Below are 22,139 nucleotides of genomic sequence, written 5' to 3'. Positions count from 1 at the left end.
TACATTAAAACAATATAAATACAGTAACGTATATTAAATACGACAGCACGGCTCAATGTTTTGACTACGCAAACTGCATGGATATATATAACTATATATAGCTATACGTAGAAATCGGTGTACTTACGCCGATTTGTCCGACATGATGGCTGTTTACTGGAGAAGAACCAAGATCAGTTAGGTCTGGCCGCAGGACGCAGGGATGAGACCTTCGGTCAGGAAGGCTAGGCCTTTTATAGCGGCATAGTAGGCGTACACCGCGGAGACGCGGGGACTATGGACCGACGAGTTCAAACAGAAAAAGTCGTACGAACGTCGAAGGCGGCTTGTTTGTTAGATATACCTGGCGTGTAAATACGCGCGGGACAGACCACTGCTGCAAGACGGAGGGGTGGTCGAAGCAACCGCCCCCCACACCCCCACACACTTACTATCAACCATGCCGTAAGATGAAATGAGGTCATTTGGTCGTGATTGGACTGGCGCCGTGTGTGTGTGAGCCATTATACCACCCAAAAACTTATTAATCAATACATTTTACTTGAAATATAGATGAGTATATATAATATTTTAGTATAATAGAAGACATTTTGCCTATATATATATATACAGTCTCTAGCCGTCGCAGGAGGAAGGAGCGAAGGGCTATAGTACTAGAGCTATACGTACTCGTACTCGTGTAACAGGGCTCCGTTAATATGTAGTAGTAGTTAATTAAAAAAATGTTCATTGGTAAAGTATGTAATGAGCCAACACCTGTGTAGGAATTTTTAGAATACAGGATGTGCGCACAAATGTAAACAAGCGCCCGCGTCGCCGATGATAATATCGCAAAGGGATAGGCCGTAATCACGAAGCGACGATGAAGGAAACCCACGATAAGCAGCTTAGCGTGGCGCGAATTTTTTCGGAATCGTGGCGCGATGCTGCGAGCGAAGTGAAGTATATGTAGATCAGATTTTACCATGCACACGTGCTGTCAGCCTGCCCGGCTCCAGTTTGAACGTATAAGAACGGCCGAAAAATATTATCTTGGCAGTCAACGGCGACCTACGTCGCAGCGCCATTTGCCCATACATTAGCATAGCTGGGAATTGTGGCGTGATGCTGTGAGCGAAGTGAAGCATGTAGATCACAGATTTTACCATGCACACGTGCTGTCAGCCTGCCCGGCTCCAGTTTGAACGTATAAGAACGACTCTCTCGCTCTCTCTCCCTCTCTCTATCTCTCTGCCTCTCGCTCGCTCTCCCCCTCTCTCTCTCCTTCTCTCTCCCTCTTTCTCTCTCTTTCTCTCTCTCTCTCTCTCTCTCTCTCTCTCTCTCTCTCTCACCACCGTTACCTGCAGCGTAATCTTCTTGTCTCCCTGAACGATCTCTGGCTTGCCGACGAACTCTGGGGTGATGTCACCGGACCCGTCAGGCGCTGCCAAAACAAGTGTGTGCGTACATCACACACGTGCACATATCACACAGCATCATCGATGAACAACCAATTAATCAATTCGAATCAAACGCATATGAAGTGTAGTATTCGCCACATACCCCCCTCCCCCAACGACAGTGGTGTCACCTACCGCCAATGCTCAGAGTGAAGTTGGCTGTCAGCTCTCCCAGCTCGTTCTTCGCCACGCACTTGTATTTGCCGGCATTCTCCTTCTTTGGTTCCTACGGGAGAGACAATAGCAACAGCGATGTAATAGAACACGCGGAATTCTCACACCACGAGTATCACTGCTCAGAACGTACGTACGTGCGATCACCCACGTGAGCCATCGTTTCTACTGCCCAACATCTTCCACCAGCCACCATCCTTATTGTTGCATTTTAACCTCTCAATCTACATGGTGTCTATGATCTCTAACGTGTTGGGACGCCAGCATCCGGCAGGTGAATCCCCCACACATCTATAATTCTATCTTGGCACATGTTAAGCTGTACTGGTTGGCATTCACTACGTACATATGCAACGTACGTAAATCACAGGGGCGGCAGAACGCATGTTAATATGCAGTTCAACCCGGGTTCATTATCCATTACATAGAACGAACACATGTCTACAAATGACGTTTTGGCGTTTCCTTGACTGCAGTCACACAGTGAAACCACTCCTACAGAGCGGACACGTGTCTATGAGGTACCCTTCTGTCGGTTCCTGAAAGTGGCCGTTATATAAAGGTTTCCCTGTACAGACCGGTCAGCTAGGGGTATGTAGAACTGGACTGCTTACATTTGCGCGTACTTACCATGATCACGAGTGTGTGCTCCCAGTAGGTCTCTCCCTTTTCCTTGTCCTTTTCCTTGTCCTTGTCGATCTTGACCTTCTTGTCCTTCTTCACCTCGTGCTCCCCGTGCAGCCACGTCACCTTGGGCTCTGGCTTGCCGGTGATAGCGCACACCATCACCATCCTCTCACTCTCGTCACGCATGACAGGATCCTTGAAGAACTTTGGTCTGCAACGGCAAAGAGGGGGAAATGTCGCGATTCAGTATTTCGCATTGCGTGAATGATATCTCATCGAGTCGATGTCACCTCCTCGATTCTTACTTCTATTTTATCGGCTCTCGGTTGTTGTTGTTGTTGTTGTTGTTGTTGTTGTTGTTGTTGTTGGTGGTGGTGGTGGTGGTGGTGGTAGTGGTCGTGTTGCAGTTGCTGCTGCTGCTGCTGTTGTTGTTGTTGTTGTTGTTGTTGTTGTTGTTGTTGTTGTTGTTGTTGTGTTGGAAAATCACGGCGATATATCGGCGATATTTATATCCTAGATTACGTAGATACATGTCACGTTCGCTTATTGTAATTGGCTTCGATTAGAAGCACCAGTCGCCGCGAGCACATTTGCAGATAGAGGACGAGGTGGCCGAGTGGTTAAGGCGATGGACTGCTAATCCATTGGGCTCTGCCCGCGTGGGTTCGAATCCCATCCTCGTCGCTACAAGGTTTTGCTTAACATCTCGCTCATTCGGGTCCAATTTAACACGGATTTATTGTGCGCATATATTGTAATATCCGTACGTCCGCGTATACGTACACGTACCGATAACCATCCGTACAGGCCGCGCGTGTAACGCCCTCGATCTATCGGCTACTGCTATATGAGATACATTCGAGTGATTTATTTTGGCGACTATCACCCCATCCCCCCCCCCTCTCTCTCTCCCGTACATGTTTTAACCTTTTAAACATCTAGGCGCGGTTAGCTAATCTAAATATGCGTTATCCGAAGGTAAATACACTTGATAACTTTGCGTGTCTACAGGACATTGAGAGTGGCTATCGGTGCGAGTTACTGCGGTATAGCTCACGAGGTAAATAGCGGTACTTTGCCAGTGGCGTGATTTTTTTTGTCGAAATTTATTATGGTAGATATTTATTTATAATTTATAAATGCGGCACTCTTTTAACAAAAATGAAATACGAATTCCGCTCTAATCTAATTTCGATTAATCATTCAATAATAAACACATCATATGCGTGTATCACGGTGGGAAACACCTTCAATGTCATTTCGACACGTTCGGCATGAAATTACACATTTAATAGTTTTCGTCATAATAACTCGTTGGTATCACGGACTTGTTATACGAGGCCTCTATACAGTCAATACGATTCTACTTATGTGTTACCCGCAGATTTGTCTGTATTGGCGAGTCCTCGACTGAAAGCCAGTATAGTTAATGAATATAATGCGACATTTCGCATCAAGAAAGAATTAATATTCTGACTTCTTACACAATCCATCATATTAACTATGATGCATGGTTTTAGCCAAATCAATCAAAAACACATCCACGATTCCATGATAGAGGAACGGACCAATCCGCTATTAATTATTTGCAGAGCGAGTTAATAATGTAAAACCTCTTTAAATATTCGTATAGCGTATTCCTACAGCATTTGTTTCACGACTACACCTCTCTGCCTCCAAATCATTTGCGAGACACGAACAAATCTAGATCGATCTAAATCTCTATAAATGTGTAGCATGCAAAATTTGCTAATAATCCTAGATTAAATTTTGACTTATCCTATATATTTGATAACAAGATCGGTACGAAAAAAGGCGCACGTTTAACGATTTTTCTATGCGAAATAATTTTTGGTTAAGTAATTTTTACACGATGTTTGGTTAGCTTATTGCTACCTACAATTACGCACGCGCGCCGACACGCACGCATAGCAGCATGACAAGAACAACACGGAGCCGCTGGTCTCGGCTGGCACCACCACTGCATGAATAATTAACGAACACGAATTAGCACGTTTAATTATTAATGCGGTGAAATTTAATTTGAAAGCGTTATCAGCTTACGATTAATAATGCCGTACTGTGTCTGCGCACTGGCGCTCACTGTTATTCGAGAAAACTCCATCAAACGCCAAAGAAAAACTAGAGGCACGACAAATTTATTATTAATTATTGAGCGAATCAACAATTCACGTCCCAGACGTTTCCAACCGTCAACGCGAGAGCCATATTGATTGCCATTCGCTATAGAAGAACTTTAATCCGAATAGACGACGGCCGGTTTCATAATAAAAAAATCAGTGTGAACTAAGATGAAAATTTTCAGCGTAACATATAAATGTCTACATATTGACTCTAACCACATTGATCTGCTGATATAACCTTACCGATGCGTTTATGCAGCATTTCTCTGAATGGCCTGCATTTGACATCGCGTGTCTAACGCGTTTACCGAGGGTTTGGAGAATGGGCGGCTCAGTGCACAGCAGCAGCATCAGGGTGGTCGTACCCTAAAGTGTTTGTTACAACCCTTCCCCTCCGCCCCACACGACCACTACCACTCAAGCATACTACCAGGAGTGAATATAATGACATATTTTTCATTATTCACTTCTGGTACTACTGTACGCGTTCCTTCCCACCGCATCTGCGGAATTGAACGCCACCGGAAGTACCGTCAGTCGCTGGGGCGGGGCAGGCGGTGGGAGCAATCCATTCAAAGCCGTTCAGCTACGTGACAACATGCTTTGTACGGTCCGTGTCTTCGTGATCAATAGCCGTGACGTCGGACAATGGCGTGCACGACAATGTACTCAGACGAGCCCCTTACGGAGCTATACGCGTACACGTGAAAAGGTCCACGGTGCACGGAGCCGTGTGCATGCATGCCCAACCCTGGGTACCGTAGCATACGCGCCCCTATACGGGATTGTTACGTTCGGCTAGATATCACCTTGGATGCGAACCACAGTGCTTGGAAAAAAACTCGCATGTGTGTGTAGACGGTAGGATGGGCGTATGCAGGAAAACGACGATAAAAAAGGGTGATGGGACGACGATAAAGGACCTGGAGACGGAAACAGACGAGTAATGCAGCACTAACCTAGCTGTACGTGACAGCGTGGCGCTGTAGAACTCCTCCTTACGATTGCCTATAGAGCTAAGAGAGCATATATATATATATATATATATATGGGAGTGTATTGTGTGCATGGGTGTGTTTGTGCGCGCGCGTGCGTGCGTGTGTGTACGTGTGCTAGCCATGTGTGCACAACGTCTAGCCAATCAGCGCCAATCACGTATAAATAAAACAAACAAAATAAAAATAAATCATAAATAATATAATAAATCAGTCTAGTGGTGATAGCAATGCGCGGGATCGTCTAATATCTGCCGAAAGTCAATCCTAGCTCGTCAAAACTCGCTAAGTCATTCACGAAGGCTTAGCTGTCGTCAGTCCTGTGACAGACGCGACGAATGTAAAATAAGGACTTTTAGCACACTCTAGACTAGAAAGAAGAATAAGAAGAAAAAGAGCTAGAACATGAAAAAGAAGAAAATGAAGAAGAAGAAGAAGAAGAAGAAGCAGAAGAAGAAGAAAAAGAAAAAGATGGAAAAATTATGAAGATGGTGAGAAGGGTAGGAAGAGGAAAAAGAGGAGGAGGGGAGGAACCGGAAGAAGAGGAGACGGCGAAGAAAGGGGAGGAAGAAGAGGAAGAGAATGCGGATGACGACGAAGAAGAATAAGTAGAAGACGTTAGCATTCCGGCACCCGCGCTAGTTTAATTCACTGCTGTGTTTTTTAACTTTATACTCGTACACGCCCGGAACTCGCCTGGAAGGTTCCTGATTGCTGATCCAACAATCGGCTACGAGCTCAAACGCTAAATGAACTAGCTATTAAAGTAATTGCACTGCTCGTGTTGTCTATCAATTATAGAATGTTTAGACGCTAAATTATTCACGTGCCTCTGGGATTGATTGCTAACTTAACCGTATGGTTCAATCAGTATGTTTTACGCGGAGAAGGAGGCGAGAGTCAGACCTGAGCATTGCATGAAGGATTAGCGGCGATTCTCAACAGTCATAAAGGCCAACTAGGCCGACAAATGATATTCGCAAGGGCGGCTTCAGAAATGAAAAAGGTCCATTTACATCGAAGAATTTACCGATATCAAATATGTCAATGGCAGGGCGGATATAACTACATGATTTACATGATGTATAAGTCGCGGTTAATAATAATGTAGTAATGGAGTTAGGAGGGAGGAAAAATTGGAAAGAAATGGCAACTATACGTATTAGAAACAATCGATTTTACGCAAACCTATTGAGAGATCAATAGCCATAGCCAATGCGCGTTTCTACATTGGATTTTCTTCTCTTCTCACCCCTCGTTCTATATCTTTCATGCACACTGGGGTTATGCACTCACTCGCTCTTCTCTCTCTCTCTCTTTCTCGCTCTCTCTCCTCTCTCTCTCTCTCCGCCTCTCTCTTCTCTCTCTCGCTTTCTCTCTCTCTCTCTCTCTCTCTCTCTCTCTCTCTCTCTCTTGTATAATTGCTCTTATAATATAACCTCTCTTCTTTTCACGCCTTACCCATTCGTTCTCTCTGGTGTTCGCGTCCTCCCGCACTCTCTTCCGTTTCGCACTCGCTATTGAAGAATGAACTAAGAGTAGACCAAACACGCGCGGACTGTATGTTGGTTTCTAATCCTGCTCGTCCTATCTATCTACTGAACGTGCACGCACGCGCACGCACATTCGTACACGCACGCGCGCACGCTGCATGAGAGTCAATGCAAGTTGTGATATTCTTCACCCTTTACAGCTAAATACATTAAACAATATAAATACAGTAACGTATATAAATACGACAGCACGGCTCAATGTTTTGACTACGCAAACTGCATGCATGGATATATATAATATATATATATAGGCTATACGTAGAAATGCGTGTACTTACGCCGATTTGTCCGACATGATGGCTGTTTACTGGAGAAGAACCAAGATCAGTTAGGTCTGGCCGCAGGACGCAGGATGAGACCTTCGGTCAGGGAGGCTAGGCCTTTTATAGCGGGCATAGTCGGCGTACACCGCGGAGACGCGGGGACTAATGGACCGACGAGTTTAAACAGAAAAAGTCGTACGAAGTCGAAGGGCGGCTTGTTTGTTAGATATACCTGGCGTGTAAATACGCGCGCGGACAGACCACTGCTGCGAAGACGCGGGGTGGTCGAAGCAACGCCCCCCACACCCCCACACACTTACTATCAACCATGCCGTAAGATGAAATGAGGTCATTTGGTCGTGATGACTGACGGCGCCGTGTGTGTGTGAGCCATTATACCAGCCCAAAAACTTATTAATCAATACATTTTACTTGAAATATAGATGAGTATATATAATATTTTAGTATAATAGAAGACATTTTGCCTATATATATATATATATACTATTAAAAGTTAATTGTTGTTTATCAATACACTACGCTCACGTATGTTATAAGAACGTTTAGCATACGAGCTTCTATTGCTTAATTAATTATAAGTCCTACATTATCGCGATTTGTTTAGCCGATAAGAAAATTTACGGTTTATATACACGTCGTAAATGAGTTACTACGCCCCCACAAGCGTGCACGTCTACACGAAATTATAAGCGCCCGCCTCACATACACACGGACCACGCACAGTATACCTAGCTGGTACATACATTAACACACACGCGCGCGCACGCCACACACACACACACACACACACACACACACACACACACACACACACACACACACACCACACACACACACACACACACATGCGCGCGCCCGCGCATGTACGCCACACACCACACATACATATACACCCACACCCAACACGCTGCAAAGTACACACACCACGCCACACATATACATATACGCGTAATAAATGTGGTGATATCATAGCAGTGACACATATTGCTTCATAAAGCATGATGAAGGCGTAGATACACATTCACTCGTCACACGCTAACTAAATAACGCCGGCTTCGATCAACACTGTTGAACACATCATATATATCTCAGCTAAAATCGCCCGTACTTTTCCACAAACCAGATGAGACGGGATACTAGTGCGGTATTGAGTACATATGCCAACGAATTAGATCAGAGAGTCTATAGATTAATCTCTAAGATGCCACTAGTTGACTAGACGATGATGACAATAAAAAAAAACGCCAATTCAATAGCAAACAGTAACAAAATTAAGCGCCTTAAACAACTACATATATAGTGTACGTCGGTGTTGGTATTCCGTCATTACATAATATATATATAACTATATATATACTATATTATATATATATATATATATATATGCACATTTAATATATAAATAAATAAATAAATTTATTTATTTATTTATTTATACAAGGTACGGCTTGCGTGAAAGTATAATTCATAAATAAACTTCTGCATGGTAAGCCCGCTTGACTGAATGTAACTACATGGAAATTATTACATATTCTATGAATCTTTAATTCTACATATACTCACGCAGCATCTGGCTGGTCCCCCATTTCGAGGCGTTGACAGCTTGACAGCTTACACCGGTGTAGTCGACGCGGCGTGACTGGAAACTAGCACTGATGACTCTGTGCAAAATATAGAGGATATGGATACGCGGATGTACAGGGACGCACTTCCTCCGTATCTATACGTAGTACTATATTCGTGTTGGGTGTGTTTCTAAAACGCTTTCTTATAGTTCTCTCTCTCTCTCTTTCTCTCTCTCTCTCTCTCTCTCTCTCTCTCTCTCTCTCTCTCTCTCTCTATATATATATATATATATATATATATATATATATATAATGTCAGGAGTTAATAATGACAAATGATAATAACTAATAAACTGATAATGACTCCTGATAATATATATATATTATCTACAAATATGGAAGAAAACACACGATTATAGAAAGCTCCTATATATATATATACTTTTAATTAAGCTGTGGGTATAAGAGACATATCGCTGGTAACCCGCTTGTTTTTGACGCCGAAAAAAGACGGGGCTGCGCGGTAAAGTGTTAATGAGCGAAATGTGAATTTGCAGCGTTTCTACTTACCTTGCTTCAGCTTCAGCGGTGTCGTGATCAAGGGCAGGTGTGATGGATGATACACTGAGTACGATTCAATCACCACATGAAGCCTTAGAATGCTGTTATGCTTGTGGCGACGCCTGGCGATTGGAAATCTGCGACGACGGATAAAAACACGCATATTTTCTAGGCTCACATGAAGCATACTTCTGCAGAGTTTTAATTATTAATAAAATTGCTTTGATCATGAATAAAATATATCGACCGAGGGATGCTTACGCACTGAGCCGATGCATTTCTTAAAATACTGTAGAAATGGCGACTCTCTGGTAGGTTCATTACAGGCTTCGTGATACAGAAACGTATACACTAATTTGTACTAAATAAATGGGTATTGTTTGAATTGTGCTTTCCTTTTTTGTTTTCTTCTTCTATGATGAGCACCCGACCTTATGTAGGAAGTCTGAGTTCCTGCAGTGAAACACGTATTAAGCAGGCTAGGGGGTCGTGTGCACAACAATAGACGGACGCATCGCACGGCTTCATAAAAATTCGGAATTTAATATTAACGCGCCGATAATTCACCGAATTAAAATTAAGTTAAATGACGGTCCTAATTAAAGCAGTTCTTTCTACTTCCACTTAAAGTGATTACGTCACCGTAAATAGTAAAAAATAAAAAAAACATTTCCACATTTTCACAAAATATAAGTAATTCTGGTTCACTTTTTATGGTTTAATTGCTGCATTATACTTCCTATTTTACTATATTTTTCGATGTGAACATATACACTCGTGACTCATACATAGCCCATAGCAAGCAATTAATGTTGGGAACATAAATTGAAATCGTCCAGGTTTTTCGGATTTTTAACTAGTTGAGAAACAATCTTATCAGGTAAGAATTTGACGATTTGTTTAGTCCCGTTAGTTTACAAACCCGTTAGTTTACAATTTTTTTTTACAAATTTTACCATAGAAAATTCGTGACGTAGTCCCTTTAATTTTAATATAAACTTACACTTATTCTGACGGAAACGTGATAGAGACGAATGTTCACAAAATCTCGTTATTAATTTTTATTAATTTATGTGTTTGTTTATTTATTTACTCATTTATTTAATGGTAGTAGATGAGTGAAATTTAGATAAATGAGTACACACCACCTGGGTGACTTTTACCCGGTAGTAAACTATTCTACACTGGCACCGCCTAGACCGTGTATAAGTGTATTTTTTACCTGGGATGTTGGGAATGCTTCACCCTGTTCCCCTCCTGTTATTTGGATAACGATTCCGATGACCGAATATAATATATTGTAATTATATTGGCCTTTGCTCTTATGCGGATCAGTAATCGCGTTGATTATTTACAAAGATGATCACTAGATGGCAAAACGTGCACTTTTCCCACAATTCACAGCGATATAAGAACATGTTTTGAATGTAAATACCAACATAGAACGCTGTTCAAACATGATGAAATGCGAATGTACTAGTACTTTTAGTAGCATTTGATTTAAATAATTATTGGAGCATTGCGTAGTTGCTAGGTCTCCAATAATTTGATGATGAAGTAAGTGTGAGGTTTTATAATATGTAACATGTATACGTGATAGTACGAAAGCTGGCTGGCCTGCACGGCTGCAGTGCTGTGGCCGTCCGGCGAATCTGGCCGTCCACTCCCTACTACACTACAGCATAGCCAAGCAATGCTCATAGGGTCTATGTCCCCCAGGGTACTGCCGGAACGTACCCTGGGTACGGTCCGGTATACCGGAACGTACCCTGGTAACTATCTGATATGGTTAGGGTTAGGGAGTAGGCGTAGGCGACTCCCTAGACTCGTTGGTGGAGTAGGCGAGGTACGGTCCGGCATATTAGATAGTACCACTACCAGGGTACGTTCCGGCAGTACTTTGGGGGACATAGACCCTCTCAGCCCAAGCAATAAGTCCCTAGTCTAGCTAGAAGACATCCCACAATTCTTCATGTCTACAATACAGTACGCAATGGGTAATACCGTACTCATTTTATTTTCAGTCTTCGATCAAAAGTTTAAGTGTAGGTTTTTTATTTTTTACATCATTCCATACTAAGTATTCCTTCCTAAAATCTAACCTGCGGGTTCTTTCGCCACTCCTGTGCTTCCTTTGTAAACTAGATTAACTTGACTTGTATATTTCCTATTTGCCGCTGTACACTGTATATACACGACTTATGCACAAAATAAACATATTGAATCTTGAATCTTAAGTAATTATCTTCCTTCTTATCTAGTTAAAATTGACAATTTGAAACTTATTTCCTTGGACGTTGTAGTCTAATCTTTACGATGACCCTTTAGGCTAAAAGGCTAACTACCTAGCTTTACCCAAGCTAGGTCACACCCCATGGCTAGCTATAGCCCTGGACGTTTATTCCTTACGGACTGTCCAGTATAGAAGTAGAAGTAGAAATGACAATGTCAATGTTACAACTACAAGGCAGTGACTACAAAGTAATACGGATAGTACTTACCGTAACACGAAACTGTGAACGATCCTTAACGCGAGAGAAGGTTGTGGGTTCTGTTAGGTTACAATATTTTATCCATGTATTTAACGGTTTAGTGCGGTGTATACGTAGCATCCTTAAGTCTTAACACACCTTTATGCAAATTCCGAAGTATATTATATTGTCGGGTGTATCATAAAGCCTAGTAATAGCACTACTAGGCTTGAATGAAATGCATTAGTTTTTAATACTATGAATATTAACAGCAAATACTTATTAAATTAAAGAGGCAGCTGTTGACTATGCATTCTCATTCCAGTTAGAAAAGTGTAATCAGCCAAATGGCATCATTGGAAAAAGAGGCGTCAAAGACTACGATGCCTGATGGTTGGAGCGTCCCACCCATTGTTCCAACATTAACAATGGGCAGCAATGCTGCTGAGTTGCCTCGCCTTGCACGGGAAACTGAGCTTCATAAGATGCTGGCAGATGAGAAGATGCGAAGTGAGCGGCACAAAACCAATTATCAGACCTTGAAAACAGAACATCAAAGGTACATGTACAAGTTATATTTAGATGCCATCTACATTTAGGGCTGAAAATCAGGGGCTTCAACTAATAAAAATATTAAATGCAAATTTGAAAATCTATCAGTGCATTTAGGAGCTGTTAATTTAAAACTGCTAAATATTATTATTTAGACATTGTGGCATTTGACAGTTTGATGATGAATTCTGAACCTGACAAGAACAGATAATTGCTTACTACATTAGTGAATGAGATTGATTTCGATGTTCGTTTATGAGAGTTAAACCATGTCATTGCATGAGTGATATGATTAATGTTACAGATTGCAGAATGAACATGTCCAACTTCAGCATGAAGTAACAAGTAATCTCGAAAAACACAGCAGAGAGGCAGAGGAATCTAAGAGAGAGATCGAAAAACTCAGGAAGAATTTGACTGAGAGCAATGTTGAAAACACTCGGTTAAAAGCTCAGGTATAAACAGATGTACGCTTGTGGATTGTAGCAACTGTGGCAAATTATGGTGGTACATTACATAAACAAAACGTGGTTCACACACGTAGATGTAACACGCATAGCAAAAATATAATAATTTAAAAAACGCATTTTTTCTACGTAATGCACAAGCTGCGTGATACTTTATTGCGACACAAAACGTTTTTTTTTGCAGGCTGTGACACCGGAAAGGCTTGAGCTAATCAAAGGAAACCTGAAGGATGAGCTGGAGGAACCGTACAAGGTGCGATGCTCACAGCTGGAGAAGGAGCAGGATAGGTGGCGCACTGAGTGCAACAAGCTTCGCTACGAATTGTCGTTCCTGAAGTCTGAGTACGAGCATCAGCAGGCTGAACATCAACGAGTCATCGAAGAGGTAATCGCAAAATACATCCAGACATTGCTATGTGCGATTACGGCTTCGGGCTGTGATGCGTATCAGGGTGTTATAATGACAAATGACAATAATTTGTCATTATTAACCCCTGATATGTACATATATGCTAAAGATGAGTTGATTGTTTGTAAGGTCAATGCTTTCAGCAGGGCTCGACCTTGGATCAAGCCATCTTTACTATTTATTTGCTAAGGTCTGACTACCCCCACATTCTACCTAGCTGTGCACAACGGAATAAATTATTAATAAAAAACGCTGTACGAACCAGATTATGGAATGGAACGAATGGAAGACTGCATGTAAGAGTCAGGTACTCCTCCCAGAAAAAGATAATACTCTGCCAGGATGCAGCCCTGAATGTATAAGTTGGATACTTCCCGAATGGGCTAAGACTGCAGGAATGTGCATCTCTGCATATATAAGCATCAGGTTATCCTCCCAGAGCACAGTACTACTATGCAGGAATGTGCGTCTCTGCGCATACGATTCGTGCACTGCTGCCAGAAGAAGATGGTGTCATCACGTTGTTTTTCCTGCAGATGAAGATGCGTCACGGTGCGGAGGTAGGCGGCCTGCGTAAGGACAGGGAGGCGTGGACGTCACGGCGGTCGGTCGACACAAGCCACGACGCGCAGCGCGTGCGAACTCTCCAGCGTGACAATGCCCAACTACATCTGAAGGTCAAAGGTCAGTAACCACGCGTGCCGGCTGCCGAGGATAATGCGAGATCATATTCGGTTGCTTCTGCGGCTGTTACTCTGGGACAGGATGGTTACTAGGGATAATAATCGAGACACACAAGTTACGGGTGGCTCTGCTGAGAGTTATAATGCCTGAAGGCAGAGTTAATAGTATTCATTTACCTTGATGCTGTCAGCAAGTGGGTTGAATGTACGAGCAGCTTTGCTCATTCTAAGTCATGGGTAATGTCAGCCGAAGTATTTTTTGTCCCATACCGTATGTGTTTGTTACCGTAGGATTACTGACGGAGTTGGAAGAGATAAATGCACAGCGTGAGCACATGGGACTACAGTCTAGCCATGTTGCTAGGTTGCAGGTGAGCCAAACAACAATATTGATATCTTGTTTATATGTACGATCTATTCTTACCACTCCTGACCAGGTTTTAATGCTGAATATAACCGAGTATTATCAGTTTGGCTAGCTGTAATAATTTATTTGACATACTTTTCAAAGATTTTGGTCAAAATTGGTTATCCATGTATGCTACATTATAAGTCGCAGTAGTTGGGAATGTTACATATCATCTATAATTGCTTGTGCTTGTGCAAGGATATGTTAATGGCGTGAAAATATCTATACTAGTATGTATCTACTAGTATATACATATAGCATACATATATGATCTTGCTAATAGTGTATGAGAAGCACTAACGCTCATAATGGATTCTCTATCATCGGTGTACTTTTCCAGGCGAAGCAAGTATCAGAGTACATTGGCAATATCAAGACCCTGCAGACAGAGAAGGAATCCCTGCAGATGCACGTCGAACGGCTACAGGCAGAGGTCGCCTCTGTACACGAAACACACGAGCAGCTACATACGAAGGTATCCGTGCTAGCCTAGCTCGATCAGCATGTGAACACATGAATTCATTCAGACCAGCCACATTTCTACCGATCAGAGATGATCATTTATATTTACACGACGACCGATAGGTGAACACTGAATTACAGAATGCATTCGTGAAATAACGGTGCTGGTGTATTATCTGACCCTGTTATATGTGTTTATCCTGTTTTATGTGTTTACCTTGTATATACTGTGGCAGTTGCACGAGTTGGAAAAGGAGCTGGCAAACACAAGACATAGGCTGGAGCAACTAGAGCACGATAGCAAGCTAGAGGTGGCAAACCTGCGCATGGAGAACCTGAGGCAGCAAGGAAGCCTACAGACCGAGTGTGATGCTCTTTCCAACAATCTAGAAGGTGTGCAAGCTTGTCTGCACGAAGGCTTGCGTTCGCTCGTGTGGACGTAACTGCCTCTCAAATACGTGACTGAACCTAAGTCTGCCGATTGTGGTAGTAATTATGAAAAATGTTTTTTTCGTTCGTAATTCGTCATTCCGTGGCTTTATGTGCCTAGAGCAGATTTCATTCAGCTATTCTTAAATTTCACCCGCAGGCGTGACAGGAGAACTGGATGTTGCCCGACAATCGCTGGCAATGCAGAAGCAGCAGCTAGTGGAGAAGGAGAGGGAGGCTGAGAGAAGGGTGCAGGCCACTCAGGAGGAGAGCTGGAGCAAGGTTGCACAGCTGGAGAATGACAAGTATGAGGATAACATCTCGCCCCTGTGTGTTTGCGTGTGCTTACTGGTGCTCGTAGGGTCTATGTCCCCCTGACCTCTGTTTGACCTGGCTCGTTTAGCTATTTCTGACTAACACTAACCCTAACCCTAACCCTATATATATTATATATTATATATATATATATATATTAGTCAGAAATAGCTAAACGAGCCAGGTCAAACAGAGGTCAGGGGGACATAGACCTTATCTGCCTTACTGGTCTTCCCCTCTTCATTCCTAGAGGAATGAAAACGTTGAACCATATTTACACACAGCAATTATATAACAGTTATATACTTTGCAATGTACATTGCCAACATGGCGTCAGAATTTTTCACCAAAGTCCTAACAACTAACCCAGTGAAACGACGACCTAAAGTGCTGACCACCTTTTTGCCAAAAATCTGAATACATAGTAATTAGAATATTGCATAGATCTGCATCACTCACTAATACTTCTATTCGCTGACGCGTCATCTATGCGTAAAATCTCACATGGAAACCACCTTTTAGAAATGCTGTATGTGTAATGTGTAGTAACAGTATGATTGTAACACTGTGGGTTACACTTGCAGGTTGGACCTTGAGAGCAAGTTGCAGGAGGCTGAGAGGAGGAGGGTCGATGCTAGCCAGACAGCCTCTTCCTCACATGATAAGGCAGAGAAGCTTGAGGAGCAGTACCGCAGGGAGAGGCAGCAGCAGGAGAAGGAATGCTCAGCATTGAGGTGTGGTCACATTGCGAGGGGAGAGCGTGAGAGGATGTGGAGGGTGAACGTTATAAAGGTTTCACCCTCTACGTTGTAAGATGGGGAACTCTTACCATGGCATGTCCTGCATGAACACATTATTGCTGTAAACATTTCATCCAATAATTTTACTGAACATCAGAAGTCCTCTCTCTCTGTGCGATAAATTCTTAGACAACATGAGTAAGAATCTACTTACTTAAAAAATCATCTACTGATTCAGCAAATGCTTGTTGTTTTGTAGTGAATGTTTTTCTATCTAGACTAACTACACTGTGTATGCCTTTTATAGTGTACCACTGGCTGACCCATCTCTGTGTGTTCCTAGCTTTGCTCACATTCACACGCGCCTCTGCGGCCTGGCACACACCCGCATTATCTGTTTTGCATTTGCAGGGATCGAGAGAAGCGGCTCCAGCTATCGATTTCCAAACTGGAGCAGGAAATAAGAGACCACCAGGGGGCGCAGCATCGGATCACGCAGCTGGAGACGGAACTGCGAGACCTTCACACATCCGAGGATGACCTTGCAGCGGCCAACAGGACCCTCAAGGGCACCATCGCCCGACTCAACGCCGAATTGAAGTCGGCTGCGGAGGAGGTCATGCGAATTAGGGACACTGCTGAGCAGGTGAGGCTGGTATGAGTTCAACCTTTAGCTTATAATGAATTATAATGAGTTCAACCTTTAGCGTTGCTGAATGGTAGAGTGGTCGCCTCGCATGCAGAAGGTCGGGGGTTCGACTCCCGGCCGGGTCTTACCAAAGACTTGAAAAATGATAAACACTGCTTCTCTGCTTAGCTCTCTCCACAAATAGAGATAGAGTGTGGAGAGTTAACTCACAGTGCTACCAGTTAACTAACCCCTTACTGTAGTATTTACTGTGAAAGCAGCTGCATGGCCTCGGCTTAAGGAAACGGAGATAGGCACCGCTCTATGCGCCACATAGGCACAGGAAGGGATTTAATCTTTAAAAATAATTTTTTAAATTCTCCACCCTGTCTTCCTCTTTCTGTCTTGCTCGCTCTCTCTTTCATATTTTTCCGCCTCTTTCTCTGTGTGTGTTTGGTGTGCATAGGGAGTGTCACACACTCTCTGTTACTTACTGCAGGCTGCACGGCAGCATCACGCGGGCTGGGAGGCCGAGAAGGGGGAGTGGCGCAAGAGGGTGGAAGATCTGGAGTCACAGATATCACAGCTGCACGAACGCTACAACTCGCTAACGTCCGAGAATAAGCAGGTAAGATACCTCGCTGCGCCGTGTGTCGGCTGTTAACACGGAATCGCTGTGTCGCGAGGGTAGATGCGAATCGAACCGACCGAACGGCCAGTCGTCTCTGGTTTCTTGAAATATGTGTCGGAACAGAAGGACAGAGATTTTTGGTTAGGTTACTGTAGGTTATGGTGGGTGTGGATGGTATTGGGTTCAATTGACTTATCCATCTCGAGTGATTGAGAGCATATCGGCATTGTGGTCGATTCGAAAAATAGCGTTTAGTAATGAAGTTAGTGCAGCAAAGTTGACAATTTGATGTGCATGCATTAAAACTATATCCAAACTGGTCTAGCTTGATAGATCTAGCAAATATCTAGAAGGAGCGTATGGCTATCTTGCTCATACAGCTGGCGTCACTGTATTAACGTGATTAAAGTAGTGAGCTTGCATGGTGTTGCAATTTACTCTCACACGTCAGTCAAGCTAGACTAATTTGTATGTTTTTGACATGTACCCACCATATTGTAGACTTTGCAGCACTTTCTTATTAAAAGCAGCATTTTCAGATTCGACCTAACGCAATACTTATTGGCTAGAGCTACCGATCAACCACTCCAGGCAGATATATATAAAAAGGAGGCGAGGATCTGCATCAATTGATTCACTCTCTCACTCGACATAATTTTTGTTGTTTCCTGCTCACAGAAGAAGAAGAAATACGTGAAGCTGGTGAAACACCTGCGTGAGAAACTGGAGCTGGTAGAGGCGAAGAAGGAGGAGCTAGAGATTCACAACAGCGCCCTCAAGTGAGCATTATCCACATGCCCTGATTAGATAGCCATATTTTAGATTATTTACATTTACATTTAAATTTGTATATATATTTATATTTATATTTGTATTTATTTTTCCATTTCTATTTCTATTTTTATTTGTATTTATATTTACATTTACCTTAATATTTATGCTAATGCTTATTTTTATGTTTTTATTAATATTAATTACAATACTAATATTTATATTTAGACCTTATTGATCATAATGCGGTCGACTGAGTAGTGGTGTGTAGGTAGGTTACCACGTGTGTGAATAGACCAGGGGTTCTTAAGCTGTGGTCTACGGACCCTAAATGGGGTTCGTGGATGGGTTTCACGGCGTCCATGAACCAGGCGCATGCAAAATTCTGTGTCTATGTGCTTCTGTGCATTTTTCTGGGGAGGGGTCCGTGGCTTTCACCAGATTCTCAAAGGGGTCCATGACTGAAAAAAAAGATTAAGAACCACTGGAATAGATCGTGGATAACATGCGGGGTTGTCTTCTTCGTGCAGACAGAGCGTCCCTCAGGAGGAGCATCTGCATGTGAAGAAGCAGCTGCGAGACATCCAACGTCGCCACGGAGAATTTCGCGGAATCTTGCTCTCGTCCTTGCCGCTCGGCGACCAAACGTTTGTTCCGTTTGTCACCGACCTTGAAGCTCCGTTACACAGCTTCAGCCAGCAGGTGCGCACGCGTGCGAGCGATCGATGCAACCCACTTACGGAAAGCCGTGTCGAAGATGTTAATCTAAGAGTTTTAGTTTCGAATAAAAATTTTGATTTTTTATGATATTATAGACGTGAAGGTTACATTTTCGAATCAATTTTTTCTCATGTGATTCAAACGTGTGCAAGATAGACTAGTCACGTTGCAGCTTGTTTAGATATTACCCCCTTTGCTCCCTTCTATTTTTCGATATCGGGTTCATAGTTTATAGGCCAATGCTAATTCAGCTTCTCTGTTAGGAGCAGCAGCATCAGCAAGACCTTGACATTCTACAGCAGAGGTTGGATGCTGTGGAGGAGGCTCAACATGTGCAGGTACGAACCGCGGCACGTCGCTGCCTTAATTATATCCTCTATACGCATACATGATCCTAATCACGGAAGTGATTGGTTTATGGAGCTTATGACTCGGAATTTGTGTTTCGCGTCTAGCCATTGCTCATCGCGAGCTCTACTGTGTGAACCCAAGGAGCTAAATATAACAAGGAGAGGAAGCGCTGCCATATCTGGCCCAAATTTGGGGTTTGGCAGAGACCCTAGAACAGATTAATTCGTGTTCTATTGTCTCTGGGTTCGGTCTGCATAGCCGTTTCAGCTGATTATGGTCCATAGATGGCGCCCTTGAAGCAAAAAGTGCACAGCCAATCCGCTTCCTCTCTTGGTTATATTTAGCTCCTTGGTTTATGTAAGCTCATCACTATTGGTCCGTATTTTACATGATTTCCAGCCCATACACACATCCCTTGAGTGAGCGATGCACATATAGGCAGTGACGGTTTTAAAACGACTGGAGCGACTAAAACTTATTTATATTGTTTAATATATATAATCTTATCGTAGCCCAAGTATGTATTAGATAAAAAATTTAACTTAAAGGGAGCGTTTACTCTAGGTTCTAGGGTTATTTTCAGCTAATTTAGGTTATAATTACGCTACATAAAAAGTTTCATGGTTCAATCACCATTAGAAATATTATTAAAAAATGTTTTAAAACTAACGACTACAGTTTGATTACAACGACGGTGGCGCCACTCAAAGCGCCCAATCTGATAAGTTGCATAAAACTACTTTCCAGCCAAGGGCTACAGACCGAGGGTGTTTCTTATTTATTTATTTAAAAGCAAAAGGATTGTAATATCTTATAAACGACATATAGTTTCAGTTATAATATGGATAAATTTGCCCTAAAATTAATATCGTTCGGTTAAATAGCATTTAGGTATAAATATAATTGCACTTGTGATTAGCCCTCAGTCTGTAACCTGCAAAATAAATTGTCAAATACGCAACTTTTTCGGGGTGGCAGCACGGTCGCGGGTGTCATGGCGCCGTTCAAATTTCGTAGCGTTGATGTGTAAATAATTATAACAATTAAATTAGGTATCTGGTAACAAATGTGTGGGTATAGACGATTTGTTATACAGTAAGTACAGTTGTATGCAGTAAAATCCTAGAGGCTACTATCCCTTTAAATAATTTTTTCTTCTTCTGATGACATGTCATGTCATTGCAGGCCAAACAGTTGCGAGTGGATGGAATCTTGGCAAGTGCCACGAGCAAGCTACCAGCAGATAGCCAGCCTGTGGATGACAGCAAGGAAGATACTGACGAGTCTATTGAGGGATCGTCATGACACACGTCTCGGTCGCAAACGCACGATTAAACAAATACTCTCCAACGATAATTATTGCTACCGGCTGCTATAGACTGGCAAGCAATCATGTTATTTCCTCAAGGGCTGCGGGTGGGTATTATTTTTTGAGGTACGTTATGTGAGTACGAACTTTGGTTTTCCTTATCAACTAATAAGGGGCGATCACTGTTCCGACTGTGCTAATGTTCTAGTGTAATTGACGTGGGCGTAAAGAATGTGTTCTGGTAGTTAATATCAAAGTATAAAGTATTTACTACCTTTTTATTACCTGTGAATCATATCTTGAAATGCAGGTACATCTCAATTTACTGCATCTATGGCCCAGGTGCATATTTAATATAGCATATATCTGAATGAATTGTACGCAGAAAAATTGTATGTATACATGTTGTATTTCTGGTTCCCTGCCCCATCAGTAGGCAGTGTCAACTTTTTGTACGGTAGAGTGGAGATCTTAATTTTTATATGCATGCAAAATAAACCTACTGTCTTCCTACCTAAAATTTTCTTCAGTTATTAATTTTAATTTGTGCAGAAACGATGGTTTCCCTCCTACATGGTTCCCACACAAGGGCGAATTATTTTTTCAAGGACATTTCAAGGACATGTGTTTTTTCAAGGACAATCTGTGACAAGTAGTTTTACCTTTTTAGAGTCATCATATATACTTTAGATTCATTCATAAAGTAAAAATAGTTGTTTTACACGAGTGCCGACAGCAGATAGTCACGTAGACAATAGTCGTTTAATATAGTCCTTCACGTAGATTCATATCCCAGTCATGTAACATGTAACACTCTGAACTATGTATCATACAATGTACTGTATCACTCAGAAATTTTATTATTTTAACTGCTATATGCTACACCACTTGCATTCATTAGATTTTTTCTCCATGAAAAAGACGTCTTCAGTACATGTATTTGTATTTGAATTACATGCAATAAAGACATAATAATAATAATAATAATAATGATAATAAACAAAACAGTTGCCGGTTCTTTATGCTGACCTTTCATCTGCTGTGTCAGGCAGTAACATTAACAGTGAATAAAAGTAATCACTTATTCCTTACTCCCCTCTCGCGGATGGTTTCGCCCACGACCAGTCAAGCATGGAAAAACTTTTGCAGGTAAATAGCCGTATTTCAGCCGAAACTTTTTCACACCCCGAGGCACAAAATGTGAATTTACGCCTATAATACACGCGCACGCGTGCGTGCGACTATACCTGCGTGTGCGCGTCCGTTAGTGTTTGTGTATGTGTCTTTGTGTGACTGTAAAAACGCGTATTATAGCCGTATAATCATATTTTATGCTTTTGGGGGTGAAAAAGTCGAGGCTGAAAACCGGCCATTTGCCCAGCCAGGCGCGTAGCCAGGATTTTATTTTGGGGGGGGCGGCAATGCATGAGCACGTGAAGTGTGCGAATCA

The 22,139-nt window shown here is 42.4% G+C and overlaps 2 protein-coding genes and 1 non-coding gene across 5 annotated transcripts in view; 2 read left to right on the top strand and 1 right to left on the bottom strand.

Annotated features, from left to right (window-relative positions):
* Nucleotides 1–8,851, bottom strand: part of LOC106814417 (twitchin-like) — a gene marked incomplete in the record, with an annotated part of 15,206 nt that extends 6,355 nt beyond the window's left edge. Inside the window, 4 exon segments of the mRNA XM_014818735.1 lie at nucleotides 1,341–1,423; nucleotides 1,575–1,665; nucleotides 2,244–2,451; nucleotides 8,780–8,851. Coding sequence (XP_014674221.1) covers nucleotides 1,341–1,423; nucleotides 1,575–1,665; nucleotides 2,244–2,451; nucleotides 8,780–8,802 — 405 coding nt within the window.
* On the top strand, nucleotides 2,843–2,924 carry Trnas-gcu. The gene has a single exon. It is a non-coding gene; the product is annotated as a tRNA-Ser (tRNA).
* A 1,902-nt stretch (nucleotides 8,852–10,753) lies between the features above and the next one.
* LOC106814550 (centrosomal protein of 83 kDa-like) lies at nucleotides 10,754–21,209 on the top strand. 3 transcript variants are annotated; one of them, XM_014818891.1, is made up of 16 exons: nucleotides 10,754–10,899; nucleotides 12,139–12,372; nucleotides 12,670–12,820; nucleotides 13,017–13,217; nucleotides 13,778–13,925; nucleotides 14,216–14,295; nucleotides 14,674–14,808; nucleotides 15,032–15,188; nucleotides 15,385–15,529; nucleotides 16,124–16,273; nucleotides 16,691–16,925; nucleotides 17,407–17,535; nucleotides 18,217–18,317; nucleotides 18,840–19,011; nucleotides 19,302–19,367; nucleotides 20,566–21,209. In XM_014818891.1, exons 2-16 carry the CDS (start codon nucleotides 12,161–12,163, stop codon nucleotides 20,683–20,685), a joined length of 2,202 nt encoding a protein of 733 aa, XP_014674377.1. In that variant the 5' UTR covers nucleotides 10,754–10,899; nucleotides 12,139–12,160; the 3' UTR covers nucleotides 20,686–21,209. The 3 variants fall into 3 exon arrangements, with proteins under 3 accessions (XP_014674377.1, XP_014674367.1, XP_014674359.1); XM_014818881.1 differs by having other exon boundaries at nucleotides 19,299–19,367; XM_014818873.1 differs by having other exon boundaries at nucleotides 19,293–19,367.
* The last annotated feature ends 930 nt before the right edge of the window (nucleotides 21,210–22,139 follow it).

The sequence above is a fragment of the Priapulus caudatus genome, unplaced genomic scaffold, assembly GCF_000485595.1.
Source record: "Priapulus caudatus unplaced genomic scaffold, Priapulus_caudatus-5.0.1 Scaffold26, whole genome shotgun sequence".
NCBI classification, from domain to species: Eukaryota; Metazoa; Priapulida; class Priapulimorpha; order Priapulimorphida; family Priapulidae; genus Priapulus; species Priapulus caudatus.
This window is presented reverse-complemented; position numbering and strand designations above follow the sequence as displayed.